This window comes from Mandrillus leucophaeus, unplaced genomic scaffold (genome assembly GCF_000951045.1).
Source record: "Mandrillus leucophaeus isolate KB7577 unplaced genomic scaffold, Mleu.le_1.0 Scaffold1414, whole genome shotgun sequence".
NCBI classification, from domain to species: Eukaryota; Metazoa; Chordata; class Mammalia; order Primates; family Cercopithecidae; genus Mandrillus; species Mandrillus leucophaeus.
This window is the reverse complement of record NW_012101382.1, coordinates 250484-267890: the sequence shown is the minus strand read 5'-3', so window position 1 is coordinate 267890 and position 17407 is coordinate 250484. Positions and strand designations below refer to the sequence as shown.

The 17407-nt window shown below is 36.3% G+C and overlaps 1 protein-coding gene across 3 annotated transcripts in view; it reads right to left on the bottom strand.

The window, feature by feature from the left end:
• Positions 1-2340: 2340 nt before the first annotated feature.
• Positions 2341-17407, bottom strand: part of CRISP1 (cysteine-rich secretory protein 1) — a 52233-nt gene continuing 37166 nt past the window's right edge. The window contains exons 5-8 of one of the 3 annotated variants that reach the window (XM_011974110.1): positions 14585-14733; positions 8981-9078; positions 6486-6574; positions 2582-3424 (exon numbers count right to left, since the gene is read on the bottom strand). In XM_011974110.1, the coding sequence (XP_011829500.1) occupies positions 3297-3424; positions 6486-6574; positions 8981-9078; positions 14585-14733 (464 nt within the window). In that variant the 3' untranslated portion in view covers positions 2582-3296. Of the gene's footprint in view, positions 3425-6485; positions 6575-8980; positions 9079-14584; positions 14734-17407 lie in introns of all 3 variants that reach the window. The other 2 variants (XM_011974111.1, XM_011974112.1) reach the window with 2 other exon arrangements.

The following is a 17407-nucleotide window of genomic DNA, read 5'->3' as shown; positions in this document are numbered from 1 at the left end:
GGCTAGACATCACTAATTTCTTTATAAGGTGGAAATTTAAGTAAGACATATTAATTTTCTGAACTTCCTCTACCCCTAGAGATGACAGAAATTAGACCTGAATTTTAATACAGCCTTTTTTTCAATTGTAAAAATTGATGTACCCAAGGATGGTTAATTCTTTTGTTTTCTTGAGGGGCACAAAGAAATAGCCTCATTAGGAGCTGTCCAAAGTTCATGGGGGAAAAGATAGGTTGCTATACAGGATTTTTGTTGAACTATCTATCTTGCACTCATCCCTGTTGAGATCAAGCCAGTGATTGAGATTAGGATGGATGTAACTGGAGTAGCAGTGGGGAGGGAAATGAACTTTGATGAAAGAAGTGCTGGCCATGTCCGGAATTTAGGTCTAAGAAGTTCAAAAAATACAATGTCAAACAAAAGGAAACATCAATAAAATAAAAGGAGGCAAAAGAAACTTGTATATTGATCATGAGACAGGTATCGTGGAAATAGATTTAGAGCATCTGCTGCTCTCACTTTGGCCATTGTAATTTTAAAACACTGCTGGGGGCAGGCTGAAGTGGGAAGCCAAAAACCTAGAACGACAAATACATTTAAGTCTGGCAGCCTCTATCCCTTGACAATTAAAACAGATGTAGCAGAGAAGGAAGAAATTATGAGTACAGCAGCAGAGAGGTTACCCTGTGAGAAGGAATTGTCCATTTGTGGGAACAGAGGATAGGGAGGAAGAGACCATTAACTGCAACACAAAGCATCTCACGCCTTGTGACTTTCTTCAACTCAACCTAACACAGAAAAAAAAATAAATAAAGTGAGAAGTCTTTTCTGATGTCTTCAGATATACCAACAAAGCCAACAAATATATCGATTCAAAAATATTTAATCTTATGAGAGGAAGATAACAGTGGAACATCATATACTAAAAGAAACTGAACTACTTAAAAAAATCAATACAAATTGTAAAAAGCACAAAAGTTGCAAAGAAATAAACATAATGGAAATCTAAATGGTGATCAAGCTATTATAAAATATAACTGCTTAGAGATATTGGAAATGAAATAAAAAATAGTTAAAATAAAAACTGTTTTTTAGAAAGCTGTTGCATAGTAAATAAGAATTCTTTCCACTGTCATCTAAAAATAGCTTTTAAAAATGATTTTCCAAACAATATGTGTGATTCTGAAAGCTTCTGAGATAATAGAAGAATGGTGTACATGAGGTCATCCCCCACCCCCAATCTTCTTCATTACGGGGTACTTTTCACATAGTCAATGTGCTCTGAGATATTTTGGGGGGAAATACTTTTCATATTTAACAAATATAATTTATCGCGAAGTAAGCCAGCATATTATTTAAACTTGGGTAATGTAGACAAAGTCAAAGTTTTGTTACTTGCTTATTTGATTTTCCTAAGACATAGACTTACCCTTCCTCCTCCTTCCCCAACTCTTAAGAAATATTTGAATATGCTTACTCTTATGCAAAGTGGGAAGAGATGTAGTTGGAATGCAAATTTTGAGAAGTATCATGTTAACTTCTAGAGAGAGCATATTGTAGTGTAAGAACACGGTAACACTGCCTATAGTAGACTGCAGGATTAGTTGGTTATCTAGCATGCAAAATTCAGAACTCAGGGCTCTAATTTGATCACTCTAAAATCTAATGCTACCTTGGTGAGGTAAGAGAAATCATAATACCTGATAATGAAAAAATAAGTAAAGATTTTCTACAGCACATGCATTTAATTTTCTTAGGTAAATTATTATTACTTTGATTTTTATAATGTATTAAGTATTTCAGCTATAAAGTACCATCCTACTTACAGTGTCACAGGATAAGTTACTGTTCTCCTGATGTTAATATGTCCATGATTATGCTAATGACAATTACTCAAAAGATAGATACAATCAAGTGGGTAGATCTAACAAATGTAGTTTAAATAAAAAGTGAGAAAGGGTCTGAAGGATTTACATGGGAGAAATGCCCATGGATCTAGATGGAAAGACATGGGTCATGTCAAGAGGGCATCATTCTCAAATTGTCCTCTTTTCTTGGAGCCACACAGAATTTTTGTATCTGTGACAAGAACCTCTGTGTGATGCAGAATGGGTTTAAGGCATGGTTTTTTTACTTTTGGAAAGTGGGTGATGTCTTTTTTTTCTCCAAACACTTTATTAAAATGAGTAAAGAAATATACAAGTAGGTAGAGCTACTTTTTATTAAAATGAGTAAAGAAATATACAAGTAGGTAGAGCTACTTTTTATTAAAATGAGTAAAGAAATATACAAGTAGGGTATAACTTTGGTATAATGTTAAAATTTGACCAAATATTTCTAGCCTTCCCTTTTCTCATGTCAAGCCTTTCAATATTCCCTAATGCTTCAGTGCATTTTACGTTTGTTGGCCTTAACTGTGCTGTTGCATTGTGTTGAAATAATCATAACCTTTGCAATCCTGTTTACTCAGAAGATGTGTCATTCCACCCTTAAGGCTTTCCTGAATCTCCAAACAAAAGCTATTTATGCTCATCTGGCAATAATAATATGTGACCAGTATGTCTTTTGGGACTTATTTATTTCTCATATCATGCTATTTTTATATTTCTTTTATACTGCCTTTGAAATGAAATGAAACTGTATTCTTTCTGTATATATAAACATGCATCTTGCATGCAATCAGTACTGAATACATATTTTATTAAATTAATGGCACACGAAGCTTTTTTTATTGTTTCTTGCTTCACAAATGTATATATAAATGTGACAATAAAACAATGAGACATTTAAACTACTTCCAATTAAGTGATATTTACCTTGCAAGATGAGACTGAACTCTGTTTGCTTTGTGGATTCCTTTAATGATTGATTTAAAGTAGAAGTAAAATTTTAAAAGTGAAGAATTATTACTGGATGTTAGTTGTGCAGGGAAGATAATCAGAGTGGCTGAAAATATGGGGAAAGCAGGGGTGGGAGTTCAACCACGTAAGACCTACTTTAGCCCAGGTTACTGTTGAGGGACTCAGTTATACCGTAAGTTGAATTATGCCAACTTAAGAACTATAAATTGCATGATTTAAATTTAAGGCAGGTGTTGGGCTTGGCCTTTTACTCCAGTAATAAGAAAATTGAAAACAGTGTTACTTCAGGATGTATCAGGACAGGAGTTAAGATCTCTAGCGTGATTAAAATCAAATAAAATATAGCAGAAGCTACTGAACTATAGCAAAAGACATGATCCAACAGACATCTCCTCCTCATCGTCACAGCACAGAACTGATGAAAATAACAAAGACCTATTTTATCTCAGTGTCACACAGACAAGTGGCTTTACAGAACATGCGAGGTGTCGAGTGGTTGCATCCAAGAAAACGGACTTCTAAGCTACAGTCGGTGTATTCATCATAGTAGATACAGGGGTTAGCTGAAAGAAAATAGTATGGTTTTACAACACAACCTTTTAAAAATCACATTTGCTGAGGAAAGAGACCATCTTATTAAAGACACAAAGAAATTTTTATTAACAATAGCTAACTCAATTTGATTAGCATAAGCTAACTTATGCTAATCCGAATGCAAAACAGGTGATAAGATCATGTTTGAAAGAAAAAGGTAAAATTTTTGTCTTTGTATAAAACAGGTTTTTTATCACAATTTTTTAAATCCAATATAAACAGATTGGAGAGGAATTATTTTTTAAATTACATTGTCATTTTGAAAGTATTAACTACGCCATTGCAATATAAAATAGTCACACTATTTTGTCTAATTATCTACTGCTGCATTGTTTATTGGTTAAAGGTTTGCTTTGGATTATTAAAAGTGATGTATAGCCAATGGAAAATGGAATTAAAAACCACATATAGGATGGCACCCACCCACTCAGAGGTTATCTCGATTAACATTCTAGTGATTTTTCTCACCTTGCTCTATCCCATGGATGTGCACGCACCTATATTCTGGTACATACAGAGGCAGAAATGCACACAAAATTCTCCAATCACAATGAAGATACCCAACATTTTAAATTTGTGGCAATAGCATCAAAAAGTTTACTAAAATAGTTTTTAACCTGAATTCTCTATCACAAATAACAAATGGATTTATTTGTCTCTCTATAAAGGCAAGAATAACAAGAATTTAATTCCCTCTCTCTTTTAAGATTTTCTGACCTTATCATGCAGTCCTGAATTTGAATCTTGATAATTTGGTGGTCAATTTAAATTTTTCCATTATATTTCTTCTCTTTCAATTATAAAGTTCGATCATTGCATGAAATTTATAACAATCTTATAAATTTTAAATTTACATTTATGTCTTACTGTTTATTATTTTAGTCAATATCTTTCTTTTTTCTTTTTTTTTTTTTTTGAGACGGAGTCTCGCTCTGTCGCCCAGGCTGAAGTGCAGTGGCCAGGTCTCAGCTCACTGTAAGCTCCGCCTCCTGGGTTTACGCCATTCTCCTGCCTCAGCCTCCCGAGTAGCTGGGACTACAGGCACCCGCCACCTCGCCTGGCTAGTTTTTTGTATTTTTTTTAGTAGAGACGGGGTTTCACTATGTTAGCCAGGATGGTCTCGATCTCCTGACCTCGTGATCCGCCCATCTCCGCCTCCCAAAGTGCTGGGATTACAGGATTGAGCCACCGTGCCCGGCCTAGTCAATATCTTTCTACGCTGTATACATTTTCCCTTCCTAAATTATTAAACTGATTCACCTTTCAGGAACTTGGAGAATAACTACAGTAGATTTATCAAGGTGCAACAAGGAAATGAAATGTGGATGTTATATTACTCCTGAGCAATTGTATATTTGATAGTGTATCTCTGCTTCTTTTTCCTATAATCAGCAATTTGCCAAAGTCATTACTCCTTTTTGAAAAAAATCAATTACCTATCATTATCCTACTTTATTCTCTTATGTAGTATTCTGGTGAAATATGATTATCAATGGATTTGTTTTCTTTAGAGGTAACATTTTTTTCTTTGAATCTGTAAAATTATCAATGGATTTTTTTTCTTTAGAGGTAACATATTTTTTCTTTGAATCTATAAAGTGTTGTAATCCATTGTTTTCTTTTATCTGTTCTTATTAATTTATATACCTTCCTAATATTATAAGTAAGAATTATTATTTTTATACATTTCATTCGAATTGCATTAAATGATTTATATCTGCATATCTAGGTCTTACATTTTTAGCACTGTTTGTGCCCAATATATTCAATTCTTAAGTTCATATATTTCTTTAATAGCTCTCACTTCCTCAAACACTTACAGGTAAAGAAAGGGCTTATGATATACATCGTCTATGTAATAGAATCAATCTTCTTGAGTAACATTTCTCTTTCCTACTCTTCCTTTACTTCTATTAAATTATTATACCACTACAGACATTGTTTTTCTCACCTAGATTCTAAAAATCTACTAAATTGCCATCCTTTCTCCCCCTAAGGCATAAAAAATTGGTTGATTTTTATTTTTTATTTTTATTTTTTGATGGGGAGGAAACTCTCTCCAACTACATTTTTTTTCCAGAAACGGGGTATAAAAAGTGAAGTGGATACAGAGAAAGAGAGAGGGAGACAGACAGAGAAGTAAATAAATTAAGAGTAAAAGAGAAGAGAAATGAGAGAAAGGTAAAAGGAGGAAGAAGAATCCATTTTCTTTCTTACTTTAAAAGCAAATAGAGTAACCTGATTAGGTGAAGAAAAATAAGTGACCTTTCAAGTTGGAGGTCACAGGATATTTTTCTTAGGTTTATTTTTTCCTCCACAGACTTATTACTAATATAATTTATCTTAATCAATATTATTGCTAGGAATTAAGAAATTATGGTTGCAGGTAGACTTTAAAAAGTGAAATTTGGCTATCTAAGTAAATAAACAGAAATGGCACCCATTTGGCTACAACTTCACCTTAGGTAAGATTTTTCAAGAAATTGAAAAAAAAAGAGGCTGTAAGGAATGTAAGAAATAATATGAGCATCAGCTAACTTTTTAGGTGGTTCACAGGAACAAAAGAAGAATAAGGATCACTCAGTAAAAATTTCATGCTATAATAAGTGGTCAGGCAACCTGAGTAGTCATGGAGTGGCAAGCAATTGGAGAACATCGGTAAACTGAAAGCAACGAGCCCAAATTATGGGCTGCAATAAGAGGGCCCAAGAACTTTTTAGAGAGCAGAGAAAAATCTACACTTACCTCAATATTTTATCTAGGTTGACCTTAAGTATTTTAATCTATAGGGTGGGAACTCGAGTTGTCAGACCTAGACTTTGTAATTTCCTTTGCCATAGGTTAAATCAACAGTCTTCAGTCACTCTGGCAATTGGGGAGGGGTAAGCAGAAATAATTTGTGTATTTTCTTTGGTATGAATGAGATGAAAGCTGTACAAAAGTGCAATGTTTTTTAATGCTTAATTTAAAGGTTGTATCATTCCCAGACCAATGGGTTAACTGTAAACAAACATAATGTAGAAAACTTACTGCAAAGTTTGTCTTCACAGTTATTTGGGCAGGCTTCACATGGGACACCCTTCTTATAAGGTTCATGCTTTGTTTCAGGATCATTTCCCCTTGAATAAAAAAAAGTGATTTCATAAAACTCATCTTTGAAAAATGCATATAAAATCTTACTCACAGTGTACAGCCAACTTTAAAAACAAATTGTGCAAATATTCTTGTAAAGAAGAGTGATAATTTTTAAAATGGGTATAAGATTTCCAGTCTTATAGTTATAATTTTTTTTTTTTTTGCACATAGAACCAATAAATGTGAGTGACATGAAAGTATTTTTCAGGCAATGTGCACATCTCGTTGGACAGTCAAGTCCTAACAGTACTTGGGAACTTTGGGTACCCTCGAGTACAAGCAAGAGCACTCATAAGCAAGAGGGCTTTAGAGCCAATTACAACAGAATACTATTCTTCATTAATACCTATAAGGACTTGGTAAACCATCATTTAAAAGGGCATGATTCTTACCAATGTTAAGAAGAAAGCCTCAAGTGAGGCAAGTTAGAGAGGTTCTAACTCCATCTTGCACTATGTTATAAGAAATTTTTTACATGTTAATGTCTTTTGTTGAAACAGATGGTATATATAAAAGATGAAAGTACATCAGCATGGATAAAACTAAAGTGTTGGGGTGTGGGAAAGAAAGTAGATAAGAAGTTCTAGTTCTGGACTAACTTGAAACTTTTGAAAAGACAGGCAGGGCTCAATGACTTATCCCTGTAATCCCAGCACTTTGGGAGGGCAAGGTGGAAGGATTACTTGAGCCCAAAAGTTCGAGATAAGCTGGGGCAAAAAAAAAAAAAAAAGGCAGCTTCATATCTACCACCAAAAAAAAAAAATTAATCAGGCCTGGTGGCGCATGCCTGTAGTTTCAGGTACTTGGAAGACTGAGGTGGGAGGATAGCTGGAGCCCAGAAGGTCAATGCTGCACTGAGCTATGTTGACACCTCTGTACTCCAACCTGGGTGACAGAACAAGGCCCTATCTCAAAAGGAAAAACAAAAAAGAAAAGACAATTCTAACCTGTGTATGTCTAAAAACATACATAGTGTCTAAAACATACATAGTGTCTAAAAACATAGATAATATCTGTTTCTAAAGTAATACAACTTAAAAAAGTAAATGTTCTGGTTTTAAAAAACCTTTTTTAATCTGGTATTCATTTATCTGAGCTGCTAAAATTTCACTTTGAAAAGAAGATTATTACTAAATTCAGTAAGAGATTTAGTCAGAGACTTGGACTAATCTTCAACCAAGAAAATTCCCCTATCATAGCTCTCCATGTTTTATACTTTTCTTTTTCGGAGCAGTTGAAGTTCACTGCAGACCACCAACCCTTGAAAATACATATTGCAAACCATGTGTTGTAGGAGCAAAGAGATTTTATTGTCTTCAGCACAATTTATATATAACTCAGATAGAGTTATTATATGATGATATTACACTCTGAATCAATAGTGATAGTGGAGGCATCACTGCAAATGTGAAGTACGGCAGTGTATTTTCAAATCAGTCATATTCAATGATTCATATTGAACATCTAGTATTGTGCTACATACATGGGAGACAGTGGTTGAGCACAATGCATTGAGCTAACATTATGGAGGAAAGACTTATGTGTTAATCTAAGAAATACATGTAGCTGAAGGAGATGCATAATGGCGTCACTGACTTTTATCAGCAGAAGTGATATTGAACTGGCATTTGTAGTCAAATATCAGGCAGTTCTATTCAACTCTGAACAATCTTCTCTTTTCTGATAACCATCACTGGAGCCACACAGATGGGCCCTGCAGTCATCTTTGTCTTACTTGATCTTGTGTCATAATCACAGTTGATAGGAGAAGAAGGTGCAGCGGATCCTTACTGAAACAATCGGATTAAGTTTTCTAGGAATTGCGACTAGTATCTGTGATAGAATCTATAACATGTGAATTTCATTTTTAAAGAGAAGACATACATCAACTTTTTGACTAGATAGCTAAGTACAGAGAAAGATACTTGGCTCTTTCCATTTGTTTCCTTGTTAAGACACCACTGCATGCCTGTCCTTTTGGTCTAACAATACTCTTGTTTCATTGAAGTAAATGCCCTCATTTCTTTGCTTAACCAAATTTGTTTCTCTTATATAATAATTACCTGAAGAATCAATGACACATAGGAAGACTGCTGGTAAATTGCTCTGAAAATATATTGGAGTTTTTTTTTAAATAAGAGAAAATACAGTCAAAGGAATAAAATAATATGTAACTAAATATGTGTTTTCACATAAATAGGAAGTAGCCAAGACTCAAACTACAGATTGTATAACCATTCATCTTTGAAGGACACCTCGATTATTTCCAGCTCTTGTCTATTATGAATACAGTTGCTATAAACATTTGTGCACACACAAAAAACAAAGTTTGAAAAACTAGATTAGGTTACTTTAGGGAGTTATATATTTTAAAAACTAATAATACATACTCATGACAATAGTGACAAACGTAGAAATATCGAGGTGATCCTTTGTGGCGGCATGGTGTAATGGCACAGCCAATCAGGTAAGATGTGGCCCAAACAATCTGCAATGATAAAGAGTTGTTTTACTGCAGATTAGATATTTTACTAAATGGCTATAATATCAATATAGTCATCCATGATTAAAAGTTAACATGTTGCTTTTAGGTTTACTTTGGGTATGGCTTAACAAGAAGTCATAGAAACAAAAGGACTCCTACATGTCTAGATACCATACATGCATGTACACACACATAGCTGCACACAATGCAAACCAGGTGGAGAAAATCAACTGACAGGGGAGGGTGACTTGATGGTTGGCATTGTCTCTATTTATTGTCAGTTTTTCTTTCTGAAAATAAGTAGGGCTTCTAGATGTAATTTCTAATTTTAAAGAATCCCAATGTTCATTTTCTCTGAGATAGGAGAGATAGGTAGAGAGAAGGTAAAGGTACAAAAGGTAGTGTTGATCATTTTGTTATGAACAGGCTGATGTTCAAAGGAGACTTGAGTGTTGCCTTTCTGGACATGGGCTGTACATGGCTGTGCATAGGACTAATTTCTCTGATCGTATCCGGTGTACTCACGGCTGATCAAAACTCTGTGTCGACTCTCCATGACTCATTCTTATTGGAACGAAACATGAGAGGCTGTCTTCAATGCTGGCTCATTCTCCCCTTCTCATCAAACTTATGTGGATGAGATAACTTATCAGTTTACATAATGAAGGCTGCTTGGTGATTATATAAAAATCAAAGCTTGGAAGAAACTTTTCTTATCGGTCAGTGAACAGGCATACTGTAGAGTACTGAGTTTGTTTTTGAGGAATAGTGAGCCAGGTTTAAATTCCATCATTTACTTCTTGGGTAGGTTGTACTTAGAAGTTTGTTTTATGCCTCTGAGTATCATTTTCTCAGCTGTAAAATGGGACACAACAATGTTGTCCTCTACACCATCAGTGAAAGGTAGGATTAAACATTCAAATATTTAAGAATATTTAAGTGGTTCAAAAGGAGATGTTTTCAGTAAGTGCGATTGTTCCCACTTGCCACTGCCCCACATGAGCCTGGGTAGCTTTCTTACAGTGCTAGAGACTTTCCTCACATTTCTGTTCATGTTCTTGATTACAGAACATGTCTGCTATGACTCTTTTAGATAAAATATTGTTTTCTCTTTACAAAGAGAGTCATGCATGAGTGCCAATCTCTCCACACCATATGGCTTTTAATTTTCTGCTGCTAACCTAGGCTTTTACTAAAACTATTGCTCTACCTGGGCATAAAAATTTTTATAATGTAGATTCTTTGTTTGCAGGTTCTTGCTAACATTTTCTACCAATAAGTATTTTCCATAAGAGACCCTGTTGAATTCAGACTCTAATGGAGCACATAACCTGAAACATGATTTTAATAAAAATGCAGCTGAGCATCTATTTTGCTATGTTCCCTCTATATGTTAATTGGTAATAAGATTATTGAACTTAATTTATTCATTTATTCCTTTAACTCATAGCAAAGAAAAATTGAAAATGAAACTTTTTTCATTAGGTCTTCAGACACAAATGACTTTAGAAAAAGAGCTTTTATTTTACAAAATTTTTCATGAACATACTAATGTATTTATACAAGGTTACAGAAAATGTCGGAAAATGTCTGGAAAAGACTTGTGGTATATTCCCCCACTGGGCCTGCTGTCATGGGCTTACTCACCTTCACATTAACATTCTTGTTGTTCAGTTGATTCTGCTTGGAACCCTATATTCTGCTCCTTGCCCTTCCCTGCCCTCAGCTACTTCTGATTTTTAGAACATTAGGTGAAATGAAGTTCCCATCTCTCCAGTGCATATGAAAGATTAAGAGCTGTGTAAAGACCACTGGACTAGGATTCAGATCTGGGTTTTAGTCCTCACTCCTCCATTTGCTAGCCATGAAAAAAATCCATAACTGGTGGAATGTAAAATGTTTCTATATTCTACTGTATTAAATTTTAAGCAAATGAAAGCAAATTTCTTTGATTTCATTGTCTTCATTCCTTGGCAACAGGAAATGAGAGAAATCATTTTGATAAAACATGTTCTATTTTGAAAGTGACAATGATTCACTTTGAAGGAGACAAATCAAGATTATCTGAAGGTGATGGAATTCAGTTAATATACCACAACGATGAGATAATGCTTTTGCGATAAAATTAGTGTGTTAGTTGACTTATATAGGAAATAGAAGGTTTGAATCAAGGCCACAAATTTGTTAGATTTTTAGCTTTCTAGATGTTCATTGTATTTTTATCCTCTAATCCTTTGATAAGGTAAATTATATGATTAAGTAGTTTAATGTTAAGATACTCCCAGATTCCTGCCACATACCCTTTGTATCTAAGTGTATCAATCTTAAAAGAAAATGCGATTTACTAGTGTTTTATTTAGGATTTCTGCATTAATTTCTGTGATTATGCTTCTTTTTAAATATGCTTTATTTTCATTGACTTTTAACATCAAATTTAAGTAGGCTTTATTTCAAGTGGATTTTATTTTATGAAACTTACCAATGGGCACATGTGAGAATATAGTGAAAGGAAGCAATCTTTAAGCCAGAAGGAGAATCCTCTCAAGAAACTAACCATGCTGGCACTCTGATCTTGGACTTTCAGGCTTTGTGAATTCAAGAAAATAAATTTCTGTTGTTTAAGTCATTCAGCAATGTGATGTTTTGTTATGGTAGGCTGAGAACACTAAAACAGATTTTGGTATCAAGAACTGAGATGCTTCTTCAACAAATACCTAAAAATGTGGAAGCAGCCTTGGAATTGGGTAATGGGTAGAGACTGGAAGTTTTAAGTGCATGCTATAAAAAGTGTAGATTGCTTGGAAGAGACTGGTGATAGAAATAAGAGCATTAAAGTATATTTTGTTGTGGTCTCAGATATAAATAAGGGACATGTTCTTGGAAATTGGAAGAAAGGTAATCTTTATTATAAAGTAGCAAACAAAATGGCTGCTGCCTTGTCTTCTAGTGTTTGTGGAAGGCAAAAGTTGTGAACAATAAACGTGGAAATTTAGCTGAGGAGATTTCAGAGCAAAGGGTTGAAGGAGTGGTTTGGTTTCTCCTCACCACTTACAGTAAACTACAAGAGGAGAGAAAGAAATTGAAGAAATATTTATGCAAGGACAAACCAGAACTTGAAGATTTACACGATCATTAGCTCATCTATATTACAGAAAATGAGAAAGTATTTTTCAAAGAGAACCCTAATGTCACTGAACAACCATTAGATAAAGATACCATAGATATGATTTATGGATTCAATCATACATCTCAGCAGAAATACACGTGTGATTATACAGTGGAGGTACTGCCAATTTGAACTAAAGTGGACAGAGAAAACAGACCCAAGTGATGGAAGGCTGTCAGACTTCTTAGACTCTTCAGAAAGACATGATGGAGATATTTCATTGTAAACATGCATTATCCTTCAAGAAAAGGGAAGAATGACTCCCCAAATGTTTCAGAGATCATGATGGCTGCCATTCCCATTACAAGTCCAGGGTGCAAGGCTGCTTCCTGCTTAGCTTCAAAGAGTATTGTCCCTTCAGATGATCTCTGAAAGCAGCCATGTTAGCAGGGCCTCTTCAGCGAGTCATTTGATGAGGCTGTCTCACTGGGCTAAAGGGAAAAGGCTGCCCACAGAGCCATGGGTGATGCTGCCTCCAAGTTGGCCAAGAGTGCAGAGCATCAAACCAAAGAAAATTATTCTCAAGCCTTACTATCACATGAAATTTCTTTTGCAAGGTTTTGGATTTGCCTGGGACCCATTACTGCTTCCTTTTCTATTTCTTTTTTGAAATGAGAATATCTATCTTATGCCTGTGTGTCTATTGTACTATGGAAGCATATAACTTTTCTTGTTTCATGGGTTCACTGCTGGCGAGAAATGTTACCTCTGGATGAATCACACCTTGAATCTCTTGCATTTAGATAATATTCAGATAATATTTAGATGAGACTTTGGGCCTTAGACTTTAGAGTTGATGCTGGAATAAATTAAAAATTTGAGGGCTCTTGGGATAGAATGAATCTATTTTGCATGTGAGGAGAAAATAAATTTGCTGGGGAGGGGCAATGGTACAATGTTATGAGCTGAATTGGTACCCCAAAATTCATATTCTGTACCCCTAACTTCCATCCAGTGTAGCTGTATTTGAAAATAGAGATTCTAAGGAAATAATTAAGATTAAATAAAGTCATATGACTTGGGCCCTGTTCCAGTAGGATGTGTCCTTATACGAACAGATGCTAAACAGCTTGCTCTCATGGTCTCTCTTGTCTCTGTCTCTATCCTTGATTCTCTCTGGCTCCACTTTTGCACCGGGAAAAAGCCGTGTTAGGACATTATGACAAGGTGTCAGGCAGAAAGCTTTCACTAGAAACTGACTATGCTCTATTAAGATCATAGACTTCTAGGATCCAGAATGTGAGAAAATAAATTTCTGTTGTTTAATCCACCTAGCTGTGGTATTTTGTTACGGCATCCTAAGCAGACTGATAGAGCAAAGATGTGAAGAAATTGCAAATTTTGTAAATTACTGGTGGGAATATAAAATGGTGCAGCTGCAACAGAAAATATAATAGTACTCCAGTTTTTCAAATAATAAACATAATATTCACATATGATCCAGTAATTCCTCTCCTTGGCATATGCCCCAAACAATTGAAAGCAAGCACTCAAACAGATATTTTCACACCAATGTTTAAAGCAGTATTATTCACAATAGCCAAAAAAATGGAAACAACTCAAATGCCCATAAGAACAGACAAGCAAAAGGTGATATACACATACAGTGAAATCCTATTTAGCCTTTAAAAAAGAATACAATTCTGACACACGCTACAACATGGATGAGCATAGATTTAATATATTATGCTAAGTGAAATAAAGCAGACACAAAAGGACAAATATCATATAATTCCAAAGTTATGAGGTACTTTGAGTAGTGAAATTGTTCACAGAGACAGAAAGTAGAGTGGTGGTTGCCAGAGGTTTGGGGGAGGAATGGAAGGTATTGTTTAATGAGTACAGAGTTTCGGTTTGGGAAAATGACAATATTCCAATGATGGGGTTGCACAACCATCTGAGTGGACTTATTGCCACTGAACATTCATGCCACATTAATGCTGAACATGAAACCATTTAAAATGGTTAAAATGGTAATTTTTAAAATGTATTTTTTACCACAATAAAACTAAAGTTAGAAATCAGGGGTTTCCCTGTATTTTAAGGTACCATTATTTTCACTTTTACAAATACTACCAATATCAAATTAGATTGACATCTTATGATTTTGTGAGTTTCTGGAAAATCTAGTGAGTAAAGAAGGAAACTGAGAAGTTAGGCATCTTCTCTAAGCCATATTTTGAACAGAACAATTCCTTCTATTCCAAATTATAAGAGGAACTCAGTAAATTCAGTAAAGATTGCCATAAGAAGGTAGAATTATTTTCGGTTGTTTCTCACCTACGTTTCTACACACATGCTTATCTCTTAAACAATGTGCATGTTTGCCAGCACACAGGTTACCTGAGTGTACCGGTCAGTAGTTATGTCATCATCCATTGATGGCCATAGTCCATATTTGAAATATTTAGACTCACTGTACCAGACTCCAATTATACTGGACCATGATACAGGATAAGATGTCATATTCATATTTTCTCCACAAAAGGTATCTGAAATGAGAAAACGGGCTGGGTCATACTCTGAATAAATGGGAAATAGTATACAAGGAGACTTTCCTCATTTTCATTTTGTGAATGGTTCACTAATCATCTTGACAACATCTTCTGAGAGGAAGTAAAATCTGTCGTATCCCTGCTGAAAGCCTTCTTTCTCATTGATGAATGAGCATATGGTACTCAAGTTTAGTGAAAAGTTGATAGTAGGCGATGAACACATTTTGAAATAAAATCAATCAACATTTCAGTCTCTGCTGCTTCCAAGCTGCTTTAGATAGGTGAAACCAAATCAGAGAAGCCTAAGAGTTTTAACAGGGTCTATGGCTTAAAAGAAGCTACACACAGGTGTTCACAATACAAAGATGTTGAATAATCATTTGTTTATTTAGCCATTCATGTATGGCGTGGGCTTTTGGTTGAACATGGTATTCAGGAGTATCTGCCTTTTCTTAAGGCAGGCAGGAACCACTTTGCTATTTCACTGCTCAAAAGCATTGGACTAAGATTCCAAATATTCTGTAGATATAAATGTGAGTTAGCATTTTTAAAACATCTTAATTTTAAAAAGATTCTCATGTTAAAATATAATGTGTATTCCTGAGTGAAGGTGATATAGTTTGGATGTCCCCTCCAAATCTCATGTTGAGATGTAATCCCAGTGTTGAAGGTGGGGCCTGGGTGGAGATGTTTACCTCACAGTAGCGGATTCCTGAAATAACTCAGTGCTGTCTTCATAATGGTGAGTGGGTTCTCAAGAGATCTGGTTGTTTAAAAGTGCGTGGCACCCCCCAACTCTCTCTCTCTTGCTCCCTCTCTCACCATGTAAGACACTTGCTCGCCCTTCACCTTCTGCCATGATTGTAAGCTTCCTAAGGTCTCACCAAAAGCCAGGTAGATATGGGTGCCATGCTTCCTGTACAGCCCACAGAGTTATGAGCTAATTAAATCTCTTTTTAATAAATTACCCAGGCTCAGGTATTTCTTTATAGCAACACAAAAATAGTGTAACACAGAAATAATAATTTTTTTTTAAATTTATTTCCTGGAAACTAGCAGTAAGTTACCTAATCTATATGCTTTAAGATGGGCTCGGGAGGGCGGAGCAAGATGGCCGAATAGGAACAGCTCCAGTCTTCAGCTCCCAGCGTGAGCGACACAGAAGACGGGTGATTTCTGCATTTTCCACTGAGGTACCAGGTTCATCTCACTGGGGAGTGCCAGACAATCAGTGCTGGTCAGCTGGAGCAGACCAACCAGCCAGAGCTGAAGCAGGGCGAGGCATCACCTCCCCTGGGAAGTGCAAGGGGGAAGGAAATCCCTTTTCCTAGCCAAGGAAAACTGAGACACACAACACCTGGAAAATAGGGTAACTCCCACCCTAATACTGTGCTTTACCAAGGGTCTTAGCAAACGGCACACCAGGAGATTTTATCCCACACCTGGCCGGGAGGGTCCCACGCCCAGGGAGCCTCCCTCATTGCTAGCACAGCAGTCTGAGATCTAACTGCATGGCAGCAGCGAGACTGGGGGAGGGTCACCCGCCATTGCTGAGGCTTAAGTAGGTAAATGAAGCCGAAGCTGCTGGGAAGCTCGAACTGGGTGGAGCCCACAGCAGCTCAAGGAGGCCTGCCTGTCTCTGTAGACTCCACCTCTGGGGACAGGGCACAGCTGAAAAAAAGAAGCAGAAACCTGTGCAGATGTAAATGATCCTGTCTGACAGCTTTGAAGAGAGCAGTGGATCTCACAACACGGTGGTTGAGATCTGAGAAAGGACAGACTGCCTGCTCAAGTGGGTCCCTGACCCCTGAGTAGCCTAACTGGGAGACATCCCCCACGAGGTGCAGACCGACACCCCGCACCTCACACGACGGGGTACACCCCTGAGATGAAGCTTCCAGAGCAAGAATCTGACAGGAACACTCGCTGTTCAGCAACATTCTATCTTCTGCAGCCTCCGCTGCTGACACCCAGGCAAACAGGGTCTGGAGTGGACCTCAAGCAATCTCCAACAGACCTACAGCTGAGGGTCCTGACTGTTAGGAGAAAAACTAACAAACAGAAAGGACACCCACACCAAACCCCATCCGCACGTCACCAACATCAAAGACAAAAGGCAGATAAAACCACAAATATGGGGAAAAAGCAGGGCAGAAAAGCTGGAAATTCAAAAAATAAGAGCGCATCTCCCCCTCCAAAGGAATGCAGTTCATCACCAGCAACGGATCAAAGCTGGGTGGAGAATGACTTTGTCAAGTTGAGAGAAGAAGGCTTCAGTCGACAAACTTCTCAGAGCTAAAGGAGGAACTACGTAACCAGCGCAAAGAAACTAAAAATCTTGAAAAAAGAATGGAAGAATGGATAACTAGAATAATCAATGCAGGGAAGGCCATAAACGAACTGACAGAGATAAAAACCATGACATGAGAAATACGTGACAAACGCACAGGCTTCAGTAACTGACTTGATCAACTGGAAGAAAGTGTATCAACGATTGAAGATCAAATGGACGAAATGAACTGAGAAAAGAAGTCTAGAGTAAAAAGAGGAAAAAGAAATGAACAAAGCCTTCAAGAAGTATGGAATTATGTGAAAATACCAAATCTACGTCTGATTGGGGTGCCTGAAAGTGAGGGGGAAAATGGAACCAAGTTGGAAAACACTCTTCAGG